The 18945-nt window shown below is 40.8% G+C and overlaps 1 protein-coding gene across 1 annotated transcript in view; it reads right to left on the bottom strand.

The window, feature by feature from the left end:
* Positions 1-216: 216 nt before the first annotated feature.
* The window catches only part of SLC6A3 (solute carrier family 6 member 3), an 881868-nt gene continuing 863139 nt past the window's right edge, over positions 217-18945 (bottom strand). The window contains exon 15 of the mRNA XM_044065141.1: positions 217-1790. Within this exon, the coding sequence (XP_043921076.1) occupies positions 1767-1790 (24 nt within the window). The 3' untranslated portion in view covers positions 217-1766. The remainder of the gene's footprint in view (positions 1791-18945) is intronic.

Genomic DNA, 18945 nt, shown 5'->3' with positions numbered 1-18945 from the left:
CTGCAGGGGGCATTGCCTCCGGAAAAAAAAAATTACTGCATGCTCTGATTAAATCTTGGAGCCTGTGCATTGATATTAGCAATATCGACATTTAGGTGTTTATACTATAGTTAGACAAATATAGATTAGGGAAAAAAAAGTATACATACATATATATATATATATATATATATATATATATATATATATATATATATTTTTTTTTTTTTAGCTGGGTGGTATGCGAGGAAGTAAATAACTTTTTAAGTTACTGACATCATATAGAAGTGCCCCACACTCATACTCAGGAGTGCAGCAACTCCCCTTATGCTGCACTGCATTGTTAGCAATCCATCTACTTGGAGTGGAAACAGAACCCACGGCCTTATGCACCAAAAGTTAAGTGTACTACCTGTTGTACCACTGACACTGCTGTAAAGACTTATGCATAGTTTACTATAATCACCTGGAAACTGGAGTTTAAAAAGACCTGTTGAGGACATTACTGAACATTGCACGTGTATACGCATCTAAGCGGTATAGAAAAGAAGCACCATACCTTGTTTTGCAAATTGCATTTGTTTATAAAATATTGAAAGTGAATGTAGCCTGCATGAATTCCAGTGTTTTCAGCACTGCAGAAAAAGTACATTGCCATGCTTTTTTTTGTGTTATATGTGGAGTTGCCAGTTGTTATATATCAACACTGCTGCAAAGCAATTCACTGTGCAGGTATATGCTCATTTGGAAAGTATAGTTCATTGTCAAATGGTATTTTGAGATATTTTATTTATTTCACCTTAAGCCACTGTCTTATGGCTGGTTCTGCTGTAGATATACAAGTGCAGGAAGAAAGTATCTGAACATATGCTGAAATATTGAAGCAGATGATCTCCAAGTGCACTTCTAATCCTTGTTCAACATGTATAATGGGCTAACATTGCATGAATGCATATGTTCATACTGTACAATGTGTGTTACACAATACGAAGCACACTGTTTTCAGCACAGACATGGACAAACAATAAACCAAGTACTCCTCCCTTGCACGCATACATTTTTCACACTAATGAAAACATTGGTGATTTTAAATATACTAACCCTGCTATGTCACAGGGGAAAAGCTGTCTGTTATTGAAATTTATTTTTCTATTACCTTATTCATTTTTTGCAAACAAACATCATTACAATTAATAACCAAATGCCAAGTCATGCACACGGCAGGTCATATCAACTTTACAGGAAACAAACTCTAAGCTATTTTTATAAAACCTATGTAGCATATTTTAAGCTATCATTTGACAGAGACATTGTTTCTTTATAACAGTCAATAGAATTTTATAGTTCATCATTTTTTTACTGTGATCATGTACTGTGAAAAGTGCCTATAGATAAACTTCACTTATTCCAAATACAAATTTGCTACACAGACAGTCATTTTGTTGACAAAAACTTTTACAGTAAAACTTGAAACTGATTATCAGTAGGCTGAAAGAGTACATTATTTGCTGCCTTTTGAAAACAGTGCTACAGAAAGTATATACAGTACATCAGAGTTGTCAAAAAGCCACACACTAAGTTGTAATTTGTCATTTTCAAACATATCCTAGATTTACCAGGGGAATTTCACAGTTATGAATTGGAAAAAAGAAGTGTCATTTTTAACAGTCCTATGGGCTTACTTGCATTCTGTGTTTCATGGATTACATACACAGAAATATCTGGCTTGACGGATGTCTTCTTGGCCCTTGAGTAAATGTCTCTTTTGCTTTCCACTTCAAGAAATCCTACACCATTAGCCAATGGCGAAGCTATAGGAAATTTGAGGGTGTGGGAGGAGAAATGTAGTAAAATTATAATCAAAGGAAATATTTAATCATAATTAAGTAGACTGGTTTGTTGATCAGTTAAATTTATCATACACACATGCATGCACGCACATACACACACACACACACACACACACACACACACACACACACACACACACACACAGACACACACACACACACACACACACACACACACACACACACACACACACACATATACAAATGACCTAGAGAGAAGGGAGAAACAATATCAGATGCTTAGCTGTATGATATGCATTCTGTTATTCTCAATAGGTTTGTTACAGTCAGATAACAATCAGAACAAAGGTTGCTGGGTTTGCTAGATTCTTACACACTGAGCAATTACAAAGGTTACCTTTATCACAAACACTGCATGTATATTATTTTGTATATTAGCTGTTTTTAAGACTAGAGCAAAAACGTGTGCATTTCCCTGCAATCTTCAGTAAAAGCTGAACTTGTACTCAGAAGGGTACATATGAGTTATTATTCATCAAAATGTGTTTTAACTTTCATGCTCAGTTGGAAACTAATCTTGCTTAAATACATAGGATTAAAACCATTGTTTTTTTTCAGTTAATGGAGGACTGCTTTGTATTGGTTGCAGTACAAAACTAACTGAAAAATGTTTACAAAACACCTTTCAAAATTGCACACTGGTATGACAACTCTAAAGCCAATCTAAAACAATAATTGCAGTAGTTTAAAATAATTGTATTATTAAATATTGAAATTCTTCCAGCCACAAAAAGAAAATAAATTGTTAAGCAGCTTTTGCCACCACAGCAGGCTGGAAATTTGCTTCAGTTGTATGTGCTTTACTCTGCTGTGGCCAAAGCTGGTTTATCAGACCACTTTGATTCCTCTAGTGTAATCCATACATCTGCCATAAACTGATGGTTAGCTATGTACTCTGTTGCTGTTGGGGTCCCCTCAGTGGTGAAGGGAGACTCACACTTGTCAGTCATGGGAGAAGGGGCAGGGAATTTGCCCTTGCTTATCCAGAATACTGTACCCATCCCTGCAGAAGCTGTTGCTGGCAATACTGGGTTTGCTTTTCCACATATTCCTGTCAAAAAGAGACAGAAAACAAAATATTTATCTTTTGGTATGTTGGTTACAGTAGACAAGAGTAATTTAATGGGTATAGTTCTGGGACTTGTGCAAGCTCATGACACTTATTGCAAGGTATTTTCTGGTAAAAGAAAAAGGGATTCTGCTTTCTGTGAAGAGGTTCAAGAGTTGGAATCTGTAGGAGATTGTGAATTGACAGATGCATTTTTTTCTCAGTTTTCCTATTCAGATTCTGAGGAACTGTGGTATCTGAATCTCCATGTGAGGGATTATTTTTCTCTGAGACTATTTCCAGGATGTTTTTAATGACAGAATACTGAGATTTCACAGTACTTAAGAAAATATGATTTGTTACAGCTGAATTTCCAGAACCTTCACCCATCCCCCAGTGGTGTCAACACTTGAAGATGTTTTTGTCACAGCCCATGGTTTCCTTGCAAGCCTGCTGACCCTAAGAAAGCAGATATATTGTATAAAGTTCCTCAGTCTTTCAGGTTTTTATACACTAAACCCAGACCTGACCTAGCAGCTAATAGATTCAGTAAATCCAGCTGTTATTGTCAAACGTTTTAACTGTAATCTTTCTTCTGATAAGGATGGGAAACTTTTAAAATTCTAAATTGTCAGGCTCAAATTTTGAAGTTTATCCTGACCAAGTGTAAAACTATGAGGAATATTTTGGCATCAGTAACCTTTTGTGAGGAAATATCTGCATTGTGTAGTTTAGTTTCTTCTGTTTCTCAAGTCACTACTCATGTAAAATGTAATCTGATATTGTAATTTTCATTCGTTCCTCAACCTGTGGGTTTTGGATCTGACCTCGGATCTGACTTGGCTGCTTTCCATGCTTAAGATTCAAAGCGCCTCCTCTGCAACCAATAATGCCTCATTCCCCCAGATTACCTCAGTTATCATTTGTCACTCAACCGAGAAACATTGGAATTTCTTTGCTCCTGTAAATTTTGCTTAGGTGGCTGTGTAAGTTGGCTTTTAGATGATCTTTTTGCCTTATTCGTTTTTTCTTCCTCAACTTTCTTCCAGTATATATATATATATATATATATATATATATATATATATATATATAAAATGTTTGTTGGTAGTTTTGTAGTTTATAGTTTAGTTCCTGTGGATTCTTCTGTCCAGTTAGTATCTCTCTCTCTCTCTATCTCTCCTCTTCTCCTTTCATCTTTCCCATTTCTTGTCTCCTTTTTTCTCTTCTGTTTGGCTTATCATGGTTGAGAAGTCTGATAAACCTTTAGGCTTTAAAAATACACTTCCTGTGGGCACAAGATTCCCTTATCTGGTGCCCACATGGAGTGTTTTTACTGTTTAGACCCAGCACACCTAGATAGCTGTTGAAAAATCTATGGGTGGTTTAATCACAAGCACTGACAAACCATTGGAACAAACTGATTTTGAAGGGCTTGCTTCCTACTTTCTCTTCAGGGGCTAAAACTCCCATTAGAAAATCCAAGGAGGCCAGGGAACATAGGAAGCAATCCCCTGAGCATTCCTCCTCAGACCTACCTAAAAAGTCACCAAAACCTTCGGATCCAAAGTTATTACATCTGATAATTGTGGTTTCTTCTCCCTCGGCTTCCTGTGCTCCTCCTGTCTCCTCAGAGCTGGGTTTCAGCGGAGAGCTCTCCTCCCAAGGAGGCCTCCCCCAAGCCATCCTCCTCTATCAGGTTTACCCATAGCTTGCCTGAGTGTGAGGTGGATAGATTGATGAGACAATTTCTCAAGGCACAGATTCATATGGGAGTTATGCCAGCTCTATTCCCTTCTGGATCCATGAGCAGACATTCCCCTTTTCATCCCATGGCTCCTTCTCCGATCCAACTTTCTACTTTGGAGTTGTTGGATCCGATGGCCCTGAGAACAGAGACATTGGGTCCAATAGTAGCTCCCACTTTGAGTTCAAATGTTTCCCTGACATGCTGAGCTTTGACAGTTTCTGGGTCCAGTGCATTTCAGAGCCAAAGCTTAGATGACAGGTATGGGGGGTTGACTTCAAGATTTTCAGAGTTGTTGCTTCCCCTCAGGGCTTTGGTGTTTTATAGTTCGGTGCTGACTCCCCCCTCTGAGCGGTGGATTGTGGGGGCTCCACAAAAGTCTGCTGTGATGGCTTCAGCTCCAGGGGGATGGCTTTCACATCCTTGTAGTCCATCTGCCTTCAAGGTGGTGGAGAGTGATCTCACCCACGATAGGGGATTATTGGTTCTCCCACCATTGGATCTGATCCCCACCCTCATGAAATCTGTGATTGAGGCCTCACGTCTTCCACTGGGGCAGCTGGTGCTGCAAGACACCCAACCTCTTCCTACTGTGGAACCCCGTTTGTCTTCCAATATCTCCCCGGAGTATTCCACCAAGGTAGTCTCCTGGAAGAGGAGGTGTAAAAGGAGACACCTGGATTTCCTGCAGGAATCCATCACTATGGACACTAACTTTGAGGAAGGGGAATGGTCCCTGAGATCTCCACCTGATGATGTCTCCTTTGCGGACATCTTAGACATCCTCTGTCAAAAGGGTAAATGGTCCTCCCAAAGCTTGCACCCAGAGGAGTCAGCGCTCTTAGTGGCCTTCGGCACTGGCCTATCTACATCCTGGTTCCCCCCCATGGATCCCTTTATTGAGTTAGTTTCTACAAGGGTATGGAAGGATCCAGACATCATAGAGGTCATACCCAAGTGGGCTAATAAGATACTAAGTCCCCCAACCAAACAAATCGCACTGGACCAAAGGGATCCCAATAGATGCCATGGTTGTTGTGGCAGCCACCAGAAAGGAGCTAGCTGAGGAAAGTTCCACTGTCCATCTCCCTAACAGGGAGTCTAGGGCTTTGGACAGGTTTGGTAAGAGGGTTTACACTTTGTCCATGTTTGTTTTGTGAGTGCTAAACTACTTATCTCACTTTATCAGGCTACAGAGGGACTTAAAAAAAGAATTCTCTAGCTTGGTCCCCAAGTTCATGTCTGAAAAGGAAAGCAAAAACCTTTCCTTCAGAATAGCCACTGTCCAATCGATATCAAACTTGCCCATGAGGCTGATTGCACATGCAGCAGAAGGCACCTATAGGGCCGCCAGTTCTGGCCTTGCCATTAGGCACTATGCCTGGATGTGGCTGTGTGACTTTGAGGAACCCTTCAAAGCATCATTTGTCAATGCACCCTTTGATGGTTCATCTCTGTTTAGCCACACAATTCGTGACACACTCTCCCACAACGAGAAAGATGGAAAGACCTTGTCTGCCATCGGAATCCATTTTTCTACACCATAACAATTCTTCTCCAGGAATCAGCATGGAGGGAAAAAACTATGGTTCAGGAAATCTCAAGGTCCTTTTCAGGAATCTCAGAGAGACTTTTCCCCCAGAGGTGGAGGAGGGAATAGTTATAATAGTAAACCCCACCCCAGGGTTCAGAGGAAGTCTGCAGAATCAAGGGTCTTGGGATTCCTTCTCAGATAGACCCTTTCAGCACTCCTGAAATGTTGCCTGGCTACCCTTCTCTGGAGGAAGTTGAGAGGTGCTTATCCTTGCACCTAGTAGCCTGAATAGCCATCCCAAATGATTGATGGGTGCAAAGGATCGTATCCAGAGGGTACTCCATTTCTTTTTTAGGTCTTTCCAAGCCAAAGACTTACCTCCCTGATGTGCCACCCAATCAGAGGGAGGCAGCAGCTGTATGTAGAAATTACAAAGCTGCTCCAAAAAAAGTCATCTAGGAGGTCTCTTTTGATGAAGTCAGATTGGGAATTTACTCAAGGTTCTTTTTAGTACCAAAGAAGACAGGGGACCTAAGGCCAATTTTGGTTCTAACAGCTCTTAATAAATCAGTGAAGAACTTGAAGTTCAGGATGGTCACAATCCAATCCATCCTACCTTTTCTGAAGATGGATGACTGGATGTGCTCAATAGACCTGAAGGATGAGTACTACCAATGGCGGCTCGTGCCATCGGACTGCAAGACTGCAGCCCTCCCAGCAAAAAGATTCACATTTGCATTTGAATAAAAAAAAAATAAAACATGTAAAATATTTTGTCTATTGAGCCCGACCGACTCGCAAAGTCCCGGAACCCGAACTGCGCATGCTCGTCGAGTTCCGGGTATTTTTTATTTATTTATTTATTTTATTTAGCGAACGACCGTTTCTGTAAGTCTAGACTGCTTTACAGGCAGTCTAGATATGAGAGAAGGCATCATTGTGATGCCCAGATGTCTATGCAGTTTTTAACCGCACAGTAAGTAGAAGGGGGTTCAGACTGCCACGTCCGCAGTCACATACGTGACGTGGATGGCTGGATTGCTACTGGTTGGTTCTTGGTCTATTATCAAAAAAGAGAGCGAGAAACCATCAGTAGTAGCCTGTAGCACACTAACTAAGCACAGTATTTACTTGTGCTACTGCTATGGAGTCGGCTATCGTTGGTGAAAGTTAGTTGAAGAAAATTCCCTTATCTTTATTTTTTTCGGCTTGCTTCTGCCCTTTGTGTTGCTGGCTTGCATATGAGCAGCTCAAAGTCACAGAAAGAGAGGAAGAAAGAAGATGGGCAGTCACAGTCACTTTTTACAAGTGAAGTAAAAAAAAGTTATTAAACTGAGGTAGGTGCCGGACTCAGCTCTGTACAGAACAGATGTCAATGTAATTTTTTTTACAGTACTCGAACGCAGTCTTTATATGTTTGTTCGGATATATTAAACCCTGTTCCTAACAGTTATCTAGTTTTACCTGCATTGTTTCGTGGATACTACTTTCCCAGACAAGGTGTTTAAAGGGTGTAGTGTGCTTTATTCATAATAACTGCAGTAACCCAATGCTAAATGCATCTTTATCATTTAGCTTCACGGTCTTGTCTTCTTTGCTTACCACCTGAGCTACTGGTTCATGAAGTTACATGTAAACAAAAGAATAATGCATGTAGATGAAAGAATAATACATGTTGTTTGAACATCTTAAACCAAAATATTGTAAACTTACTCACACCACTTGATAACAAGTTACATCTACTTATACATTTTTGTTTTAAAGTATGGCTCCATTTCTGTTTTAATAAATTGTAACCATGAAAGGGGGTACAGCAGAGAAACAGTGTTTTGTCAAAAGCATGAAAATGCAAATCCAACTGTAGTTGTTCAAAATGCTTAAACCTCTTAAAATATTGAGAGTGTCTTCAGATTAAAACTGCGTGTGCAAAATGGAGGGAAAGGCTGTGGATGGTGTTTTCCGAGCTAAATGCTAGGTAGGCACTACACCACATGCTTGCAATATATTAACTGGGGGCAATTATTTAATTCCAGTCCCTTCTGAGAAGCAGAACACTCTACAACTCTGAGGACAAACTTCTACTGGACCAGACATGTCACCATCTTTTACTTAAAAAAGTTGGCACAAAGCCCCAAAAGCAGTCTGCTAAATTGCTAAAACTGTAATCCAGTTATGCAGTAATGTTATTTTACACTTAAAATGATAAAATAAGGAGTATGGTTTAAAATTCCTTACTAAGGCAAATAAATGCGTTCAATGTTTGACAACTAGGATGACTGAGAGGAAACAAATTAGCATGCAAGCAAAAAAATGATAGTGTGGAGTAACAGATGGATAGAACAGTAGTAATTGCAGTGAAAATCTGCACTGTCTAGATAGATGATGTCAGTCTGTAAAATATTGTATTGCCGTGTGGTCAGAACTGTTTATACTAATTCACTTTTATGATGGAAATGTTCTCATTTGGGCAACTTTGTCATTATTGGTGCATGCATTTTGTTTCATTGTTTATTGGTAAAATGTTCATTCAAAACAATAAATTTAAAACACCCTCTAACAACTGTAGTGTATTATACAAGGAATATAATTTAATGCAATCAGGAAGGTGCATCACAGAACACATGTATGTTTTGTGTGCAAGGGGCCTATGATTTGAAAACAGCCCAGAGGTAATCTTTATCTGCCACTAGCCAAATGTATTTTCTTTGAATGTGGCTTTCTATGCTGTTTCAATGAATGTGAGTTTCAAGGGCAAAGAAGTTTTAATGCTAAATCTGTTTTCATTGTGAGACTGCATTGCTTTGTTTAGCAGATGTCTTAGTGTTTGTGCTGTAAAATGCAAAATAAAACTTTCAAATGAACCCAAATCATCATAGCAGTATGCACATTAGTGTTTATGGTAAATGGGGTGAAATAGCCAAGTAATGGTTCATTGGAATGGCTGCGGGGGGGGGGGGGGGAGGCTCCATTCAACCATGATTTTGTGAGGGGGAAGGGCGGCAAACTCAAAGACAGCCCCGGCTGAACTATACCTCTCAACTGTCCAGATTTTCACAGAATTAATAGATTTTTGCTTCTTATTTTTGGTTTGTTCTTCATAAAATTTGTTGTTTTCTGGCAAATCATTTTGGAATTATGACAGACACTGAGTTTCAGACTTCATAACCTTCAGAAAAATGCATGCTAAAGCAAGACCTGTTATTCTATCAACTGTCTCAGTTTATACAAGAGCAATTTTTAGTACTGTTTATATGTTCCCCCAAAATATTTGGCCTTGTCCAGATTTCCTGCATTAACAGGTTGAGAGATTTGTGCAAATAAATTGTTTTATAGAATTAGACATATCCAAACGTCTTAACTGTCCCCAATTCTGGCTCAAAATGTTGCTCTTCCCCTAATAATCCCTCTGCAAAATGGCAATTTTGGAAGAAAATGTGGAGGGTTTACAATTAATAAATAACTGTAAAAATCAGAGTTATAGATTACTTTTATTTCAGAAATGCATGTAAATTATTTTATTTTGTCAGCTGCTCAATTTAGCGGTGCTAATATTAAAAAAGTGTCCCTTCTTTGACAGGTTCCCATTTATAACGTGTGGCTATTATATTTTTGCATCACATTTTTGGTCCATTTTTCATAAAATTGTGTTTTTTGGCAAACTAGTGACAAATCATTAAAGACTTGAAGTTAGAAAATAATGAGAGACATTTGATTTTCAGATTTCATACCCTTCAGAAAATTCATACTAATGCAAGACCTACTATTCTATTATCTTTCCAAGTTTATAAGAGCAATATTTAAAAATTGTCCTTATTTTTGGGCTTTGTCCCACTTCTATGTATGGCTTTGTCCTGATATCCTGCTCCGAAGTTGAGAGGTATGACAAATGTGTCAGGGCCATCACAATCAGCCAGAGACATTTCAAATTGTGACATACTTGTTGCACCCCACTCCCCCATGTAGTGACTCTGGATGTGTCCAAGCAAGGCAAGGAGAAGTTATGCAGTGTAAATGTGCAGTGTGTCCCCCCATCCAAGGTAGACACAAGTACTACAGTGGCTTTTCATCTGTCCTTGATTTTGCAGAATGTTCTGGTTAGGGTCATATTTTTATACTGTTGATTTATGCTTATTATTCAGAAAGTGCCTGTTGCTCTGTGTTTAAGTAGCAATGCTTTAATTACCATCAGGTAAGCTTGTCTGAGATTGTAAGATGCAAGTAAGCTTTAATAAGTATACTGTTAAAGAATTGCCAACATTGAAAGCCTTTCTGTTGTTGCTATGCAGAGAATACTTGCATAACTAGATAACGTATAACCTTGGGTACTGAAATGCATATGACAGTATTTGTAATAAAGGACAGGATTACATTATTTTAAGAAGCTCATTACATTTGTTGGAGACTTGCAGTCATCTTTGCAGGCTTTACCTGTAAACTAAACAGAATGCCAATCTATCATGTGTCGTCCATAACCTGTGCAGTAATCCTTTAAGCAATGTATCTTGAGCTTGTTTCTTGTTTGCTTTTCATTTTTTACTTTGATCATGTTTTCCACATGAAACACGTAGATAGTTGTTGTCAGGCAGCAGGTCTTTTTTGGATAAGAAATGTTTTTACAAGTGGGGGTATCAGAGATTGCTACTTTCAGCATTGGTACTTTAATAAAGCTGAATATAAATTATAATTAGAACTGCAGTGCAAGGAGAAGTGGTTTGAGTTATGTGCTGATTGTTTTTCTTATACTTGATTTTGACTGGCATTTCAGTAATGTATTGAAAAAGTAATTTATTTTTTTCATGACTCACAACGTTTTTGTTTCCATCTAGATATTTAGTAAGCTGCCATGCAGCCAAAGCATTGAAATATTTTTTTCTTCTGCACTTCATTTTGTCTTGATTGGACTCTCATAATGATGGTTTGCCACCCAGGGAAGCGTATTTAATTAAAGTTACAGTTTTTGTGGTTTTGTGCATAGCCCCTCCCCTTTCTAGTTGGCTGCACCCCTTCCCATTGACCCCACGCATTCAGCTGTCTCCTGAGCCCCACTTTGATTTGAAGTCACCAGCCGCCACTGCGTACTACCATATTAAAATGGAGAGGCACTTCAGACAGTATCTTCATTTCAGGATGAGAGCTAGTCATTACCAATTCTGAGTGCTTCCATTTGGTCTCACCACAACCCCCAGGGTGTTCACCAAATGCATGGCAGTAGATGCAGCTCATCTCAGGGTGCAGAGATTCCATGTGTTTCTTTATCTCGATGACTGGCTCCTAACTGCTTCAAAGAGGCATCTACTCATTCAAGCCAGAGATTACCCGTTACAACTGGATCCCACTCTTGGCATAACCATCAACACACAAAAATCACAGCTCCATCCTGTTCAGCTGATTGACTTTATTGGAGCTTGTTTGGACACAACCAAAACTATGGTTTTCCTACCTCCAGACAGAGTGTTGACTCTGAGACTTTGTCTCCCAGATCCTAGAAATTCCATCCCATCCAGCAAAATTAGTACTAAGGACATTAGGCTCTATGGCTACCATGATAAAGCTTCTATCTACAGCACTCTTACATATGTAAAATCCTAGAGTGGACATTATTAGTTCAATGGTTGTTACATCAATATCTTCTGACTCAACCTATAAAACTGTCATAGGCATGCAAAGATTCTCTTCTCTGGTGGCTTCATTCCTCAGAGCTTGACCAAGGTCATCCCTTTGTTCTTCCTTCAAATGCCACGCTGACCACGGATGTCTCCCAGTTGGGGTGGGGTGAACATTTTCTGGGACAGACGTTCCAAAGCACATTAATGTCTCAGGGGACTAGTTTGCATATCAATGTCCTGGAAATGACAGCAGTTCTTCTGGCGTTGCAAGCACTACAAATCTTTCTTCCTCCTGGGACCACTGTAGTTCAGATGGACAGTATGTCTGCAGTGTGGTACATCAACAAGCATGGGGGAACCAGATCTTACCCACTGTATCGAGAAGCAATGAGAGTGTGGAAATTGGAAGTCTCTACCAACTGCTTTCTAGTCGCAAAGCACATTATGGGGGAGTCCAGCATTCTAGTAGACAGGCTCAGCAGAACTCTACTGATGCCTCACGAGTGGTCTCTATACCAGTCAGTGGCAAACATGACCTTCCTCAAGTGGGGCCAACATTGCTGCAATCTCTTTGCCTCTCACCTCAACAATTGCAGCAAGTTCTTTGCCTTGATTCCTCCTCAGATGCAGCCGCCAAGAGATGTTCTAATCCATGCTTGACCTCCCGATCTACTTTATGTATTCCCTCCCTTATCCTTGATTCCAAAATTCCTTCAGAAAGCTTGTTGGTTGAAGAGCAAATTAATCCTCATTGCTCCTTTCTGGCCTTGGCAGGTCTGGCTCATCTTCCTGTGGTCTCATCTACTTTGTCCTCCATGGACTCTGGAACCATGTCCAGACCTGTTTTCCCACCCTTTAGGGCAGACTTATCTGAATCTTCAAGGTCTGAAATTGACCACATGGTTTCTCCAGTTCCAATGATGGCTAGACTTTCCAGGTTTTCATTCCCTTTCTGAGTGATTCTTATATTAGCTCACAAAGCATCTAGTAATAAGAACAATGACCAGCACTCGACTCTATAAAACACCATCAACCAACCACAAAACGAATTGACCTAGGTTTCGTCTTTATTCAGACTAATCACTAATATCAAGATGAAGGTCTAGGACATTACCCTGTACATCCCTAACAATTTGTTGTATCACACAAAATTTAAATTCATGCCCACCATGCAACTCAATGTGTCAATACAAGGCATTTGTTTTTTTCATTAGCCTTATATCTGACATATGTTCTATAATTCTGTCTGTGGCAATTGAGATTGAATGCCATGGTTTTTCCTGGCATCAATGACCACATTAGTATTTCCCCAATTTTAAAATTAAAGCATATACTTGGGTAATGGGATTACAAATTATTGTTTTTATTGCATTTTTTCATTGTATGTTTTGTGTAACTAATATATATTTTATTTCATAATTCAGCTTTTTTAATATTGTCCCAGTGTGTTCAGTTTGCTTTAAGTAAGATGGATGTTAATTAATCAATTAGGTAATGATGTCATGATTTGTCTCCTATTTAAGCTTGGATGGTTTGAATTGTTTTTATTATTATTCTGTAGAAGTCTGAATAAAGACGAAACCTAGGTCAATTCGTTCTGTGGTTGGTTGATGGTGTTTTATAGAGTCGAGTGCTGGTCATTGTTCTTATTACTGGTTGATTTGTTTTTTCTGTTGTTACATCACAAAGCATCTACCCAAAAGATATATAAGAGTAAATGGAAAAGATTCTACATTGGGCTCAACAGAAGCTAATAGATTCTTTTACGGCTCCTGTTCCTGTGATTTTAGATTTCCTAGCATTCCTCTTCCAGAATGCAGCCAGCTATTCCATGGTGAAGGTTCAGCTGGCAGCTATTTCACATTTCCACATTGGAGAAAACTCTTCTTCTCTAGCTTCTTCTAGGGTATGTAAGGTTTTTGTCAGAGGCATCTTTTTACTTCATCCTCCAAGCAAGGATCCAACTGACCTTTGGGATCTTACTTTGGTTTTACAAGTTATGGTTCTTCCCCTCTTTGAACCAGAAGCTAAGGTAGATCTAAAGTTTCTCTCCTGGAAAACACCCTTTTTAGTAGCTATTATGTCGGCAAAAATAGTTTCCGAGTGTTGCTCATCTGGTCAGGATAAAACAGACGAACATTCAAGGATTCTGTTCAAGCAGCTTTATTACACACAAACACATCAAAAATAAGGCTTTGTAACTTAAACTTAAATAAACATATAAACATACTGACTACCACACGCATACATGTTAACACTCTGGAAGTTCTCTCAAAATGGCACTGCTGCCTGCACGTGCTCACTATTTATATGTATATGCTACATCTGGAAATGCTTCTTAAAGGTACATACACATGCTTTGATCTACATCCTCCCTCTTTGAGAAATGATCCATATATGAAATGACAGCATTCAATGACATGCAGTTTACAGAAATGATCTTTTGTCATGCAGGTTTACAAAACTAATTATCTCACATGCAATCATACAAAATCAGAAACATATAAAACAATTATGTCCAAGTTGCTGTGTATTTTACACTAGGTCTTCAAATACGACCTGACCATGTAACATAAAAGTCAGAACTGGATCTAGCAATGGGGACTTTCTTTAAGGAATGTTCAGCCTTGTGGACATCTGGAACATCATCAGGAACGGGAACTGATACTGCAACATGTTCTTTGGTACAAACATTGTCAGGGTTGCTCTGAGATCTAGATTCTGTATCACAGATGCTGTGATATCATTTCTGACACAGGAAGAAGATGTCTGCAGTTTCTCCTGTACTCTGTACCCTCAGATTCCACTAAGTAGGATCTCAGCTCGGTTCCTATACCTCTCACTTAACCAATTTGATCAAAGCCTTTCGCCATTTGCGTCCTCACTGTCTCTCCTTTTAATGGACGAAGAAATCTGCTCATTTTATCATAGCTGGACTTTTGAGAAGAACACTTCTTAAAAGGTTGGGCTTTGATTGCTCTGTTGATTTTAGCATTAGGCACCAACAAACTAGAACTGATAGGCAAGGTTGTTCTGGTTTGCCTAGATAGAAGCCTCTGAGCAGGTGAGCCAAGTAGATTGTCATGGGGTATATTTTTGAGATTAATTAAATTCAAGAAGATATCAGTATTGTCCCACTTTGACCTCTCCAGTAATTGCTTTGCACTCCATACTTCACATTCAGCAAGGCCATTTGACTGAGGATATTCAGGACTGCTAGTAACATGGATAAAGTCCCACTCTAGCAAATCTCTGAAAAAACTGAGAGGTGAACTGAGAACCATTATCAAAAATAACTTTGTGTGGACTACTGTGGACTGAGAAATAATGTTTCATCTTAATAATAACAGCACTGGATGTTAGGTTAGATAGCAAATCGGTCTCAATAAGAGTCTACCAACACTAAATAATGTTGACTGTTCCACTCAAATATTTCACTTGCTACTGTTGACCAAGGTAGTTCAGGAATTTGGCTTAGCTGAAGTGGCTGTTTTTCATAGGTTCATAGGTTAGTACTAGGCTATCAGCCCTAGGGCCTATACAAGCCTAGCCATAACAATTCCCTGGATATTTCTTCCCACAGTATTTACTTCCCTGGATCCATGTCTATCAGGGCGACTGAAGTGATCCCCGGGGTGAATTTCCCATCTCCAATCCAATCGTCAAGGTTCCTTTTGAAGAGGGCCAAAGTACTGATGAAGGTTGGTTAGCCCGAAAGCTTTATCATATTAATTTTTTGGTGCTATATTTTGTGTGAGTTCTGTGAAGAATATATATAGTGCTGTTCTGTGTTCGTGGATTCCTTTTGAAGAGGGCCAAGAAGGAGCTTTGCTTGACATGTATGGGCTGTCTATTCCAGAGTATGGGGAGTCTTTGGGTCAGGAACATATCCCTCCAGCATGTTTTGTTTATTGTGATGACAAGGTTTAGATCCCTGGAGCGTGTGGCTCTGAGGGATTGGGATTTCTTTAAGTGGAGCATGTCCAACAGCTCAGGGTTTGACATGGCCTTGTATGTTAAGCAGAGATTGCCTCATAGTAGACAATATGCCACAGAGTATAGCTGGAGTTTTTTTAGACTGTCAGCATAGGGCATGTGTTTTAGGCCTGTGATTATTTTAGGGAGGTATTTCTGCGGCCTTTTCAGCTGTTGCAGATGTCTTGGGCGGTACATAACAAATGGGGCGTTGTACTCTATAATGGGTCTAATGAGAGATGAGTACAGTGGGACAATGACCTCCTTTTTTCTGGATGAAAAGCCCTTAGTGATGAGGTGTGCCACATAGAAGGATTTCCTGACTGTTGTGGTGATGTAGTTATCGAAGGTGAGACCACTGTCCACCTGTGTCCCTAAGTCTCTCATCACACTTTCTGTGTTTAGTGTACTGCCGCCTATGTGGTAATTCATGAGTATATGTTTTTTCCCAAAGGGGATAACTATACAATGTTATGTTGTCCATTTCACCTTCCTTCTTTCTGGTTGGATTTGGAGCTGATCTCGGCTCTGACTCGGCCACTTTTAAAGCTCAAAGGGTCCTTACTGGCTCAAGGCTAACCCCTTATCCCAGTATGCTTAGCGGTAGCTACCCAGATCTCATTTTCTGCTTGCAGTGTCGAGATTGTCTTCTGCTGGCTCAGGCTAAGTAGTGAATTTTTTCTGCCAAAATTGTTATTGTTGTAGGCTAAATTTCCTTAGAGTTTAGAGTTTTCTCTTCTTTATCACCCCTATCCCTGTTACTGTTGTTGCTGTTGTTAGGCCATTGTTTTCTCTCAGGCCCTTACCTGTGTGTTGTCTGCGGCCCATTTTTTTCGTGAGGGTTGTTGTCCTGTCCCTTTATCCATCTTTGCTACCTAGGAAGAAGCTATTTTAGTTAGAGGCCTTCTCCCTTCGGGAGCAGTAGCCATTAAACTTAGAGGCTACCCCCTCCTCTTTCGTCTTCTTTCTTCTTCTTTCAAAAAAAAAAGAAAAAACACACTTTCTTGTTATTAGTCTCTTTGTGTTTATAATATCTAAAGAAGCTCCTAAGCAGTCAGGATTCAAGAAAAGTGACTTGTGTTGCCAGAAAGTGTTCCTTATTGACGGGCACATGAGTTGTGTTTATTGTTTAGGTGCAGTCCACCTGCAGGACTTGTGCTCTGTTTACCATGCCTTTAGCACATGGGTTTTGCAGGAGAGGTGCAACAAACTTATTTTGAGAGGGTTATTAAAACCTCAGGTTGAAGTAGCATTGGATATTCAGCCTTCAAAAACATCCGATGACAAACTGGCATCTTTGTTGGCTCCACCTTCAGTGCCGACAAAGTCAAAATCAAAATCTTCTTATCCTTCAGAGAGGATTGTTGGCTCTGGAGAGTCCTTTTCTCCAGCGGCTCCATCTGTGGCTTCAGAGCCATCCTGGACTCAAAAGAAATCGAGATCTCCTTCTTTGGACCTGGTGAGATCTGTGCCTCAGTCTCCACTTTTGCAGTCAGTGGCAGGTAGTCACAGATCCTCAGCCCACTCCTCTCGATCTTCCAGGTGTTTATTGGATTATGATGTGGAGAGAATGGTGAAGAGGCTGCTCAAGACACAGGTATTTGCTCAATTGTTGTTGGGCCCAGCCCAGAAGGAAGTGGCACCATTGTCCGAACCAGTCCCTGTCTCTATTCCTCCTCCGACGCGTCCAGTTCGGAGTCGGAGTGCATGGAAGTAGTAGTGGTGGAACCATCGGTTCCAACAACCCTTGCCTTGTCGGTTCTGACATCCGCTCCAACCTCCTCGACAGTCCGCTTTGTCGAGGGGTCTGGGCGCCGAGACTCTCTCATTGGCTCTGAGGGGGGAAGTGGGATCGGACCCTTGTCCAACCCCGCTCTCCCTCTTGGAGCCTCGGCGCAGGTGAGTTTGGCTCCCACATCTGCCTTGGAGCCATCACCTTTGGTGCGGAGAAGGTCTCCAGCCTCCTCAAAGGTGAAGCCTCCCTCCATTTTGGACTGCGGCACCTTCAAGGTGATGAGGAGTGTGCTGTCCACTGAGACAGCCCCACCCTCAGCTCCATTGGCTCCATCTCCATTGATACCGGTGTCTGCCTTGGATCCTTCTCTCCATCCCAAGCATAGGGAACCGATGCCCCAGGATGCCCCACAGGGTAACCCCTCTTCTTCCAAGACCTCTCCTGAGCATGCCTCAGAGGAGGGTCCCAGGAAAAAAAAAGAAGAAGAAGCATATGGACTCCCCTGAGTCCGTCACTTCTGACACTAACTTGGATGATTCAGAAGGGTCCCCACAGTACCCCTCTGAAGATGTCTCATTCTCAGACATCCTGGAGATCCTTAGGCAGAGGGGAAACTGGACGTCCCTTGCCCCTTCTGAGGATGAGTCCATGTACCTGGATGCATTTAGTCAAAACCTTCCACCTCCTGGGTGTCTCCGCCTTTCGACCCACTTTTGTCTGTAGTGAGTCAAAAGGCATGGAGTGCTCCAGAGACCATGGAGCCCATTCCAAGAAGGCCTAACAAATTCATGACTGCACCAGAGGACAAGACCTTTCTCACTAAAGGTGTGCCAGTTAATGCTATGGTGGTGGCAGCAGCCACCAATAAGGAATTCGCAGAGACTTCCTCTTCTATCCATCTGACAAACAAGGAGTCTAGAGTCATGGATAGATATGGGAATCATGTTTTCTCTTCAGTGGCCTTTACTCTTCGGTCGTTGAACCATTTGACACATTTCACAAGACTTCAGAGGGATCTCCTTAAAGAGCTGGGAGATACTCTCCAGGATCCTTCAGCTGAGGGACCAGCTTCCAAGTTGCCTAACCAGCTAGCGACCCTAACCTCCATTGTTAACTCCTCCATGTGCCTGATTTCTTATGCAGCAGATGGAGCGAGTAGGGCTGCAGGCACAGGAGTGGCTCTTTGCAGACACTCCTGGATGCACCTTTGTCAATTTGCGGACCCCTTCAAGTCCTCCTTTATGAACTCCCCCATTTACGGCTCAGCCTTGTTCGGGCTGCAAGTTCGAGAGACTCTTACCAGGAGTGAACGAGATGGCAAAAGTCTCTCTGCCGTAGGAGTCCATTTTTCCACTCCATACCGGCCTTATCCCAAAGGCCAAAAGAGTGGCAAAATGTGGTCCTGTAAATCCCAGGGAGCTTCACCAGACACTCATGAAGATAATTCCCC

This window comes from Protopterus annectens, chromosome 3.part0 (assembly GCF_019279795.1).
Source record: "Protopterus annectens isolate FY-2018-M chromosome 3.part0, PAN1.0, whole genome shotgun sequence".
Taxonomy (NCBI): Eukaryota; Metazoa; Chordata; order Ceratodontiformes; family Protopteridae; genus Protopterus; species Protopterus annectens.
The sequence above is the reverse complement of the archived record's forward strand: the minus strand, read 5'-3'. Positions and strand labels throughout refer to the sequence as shown.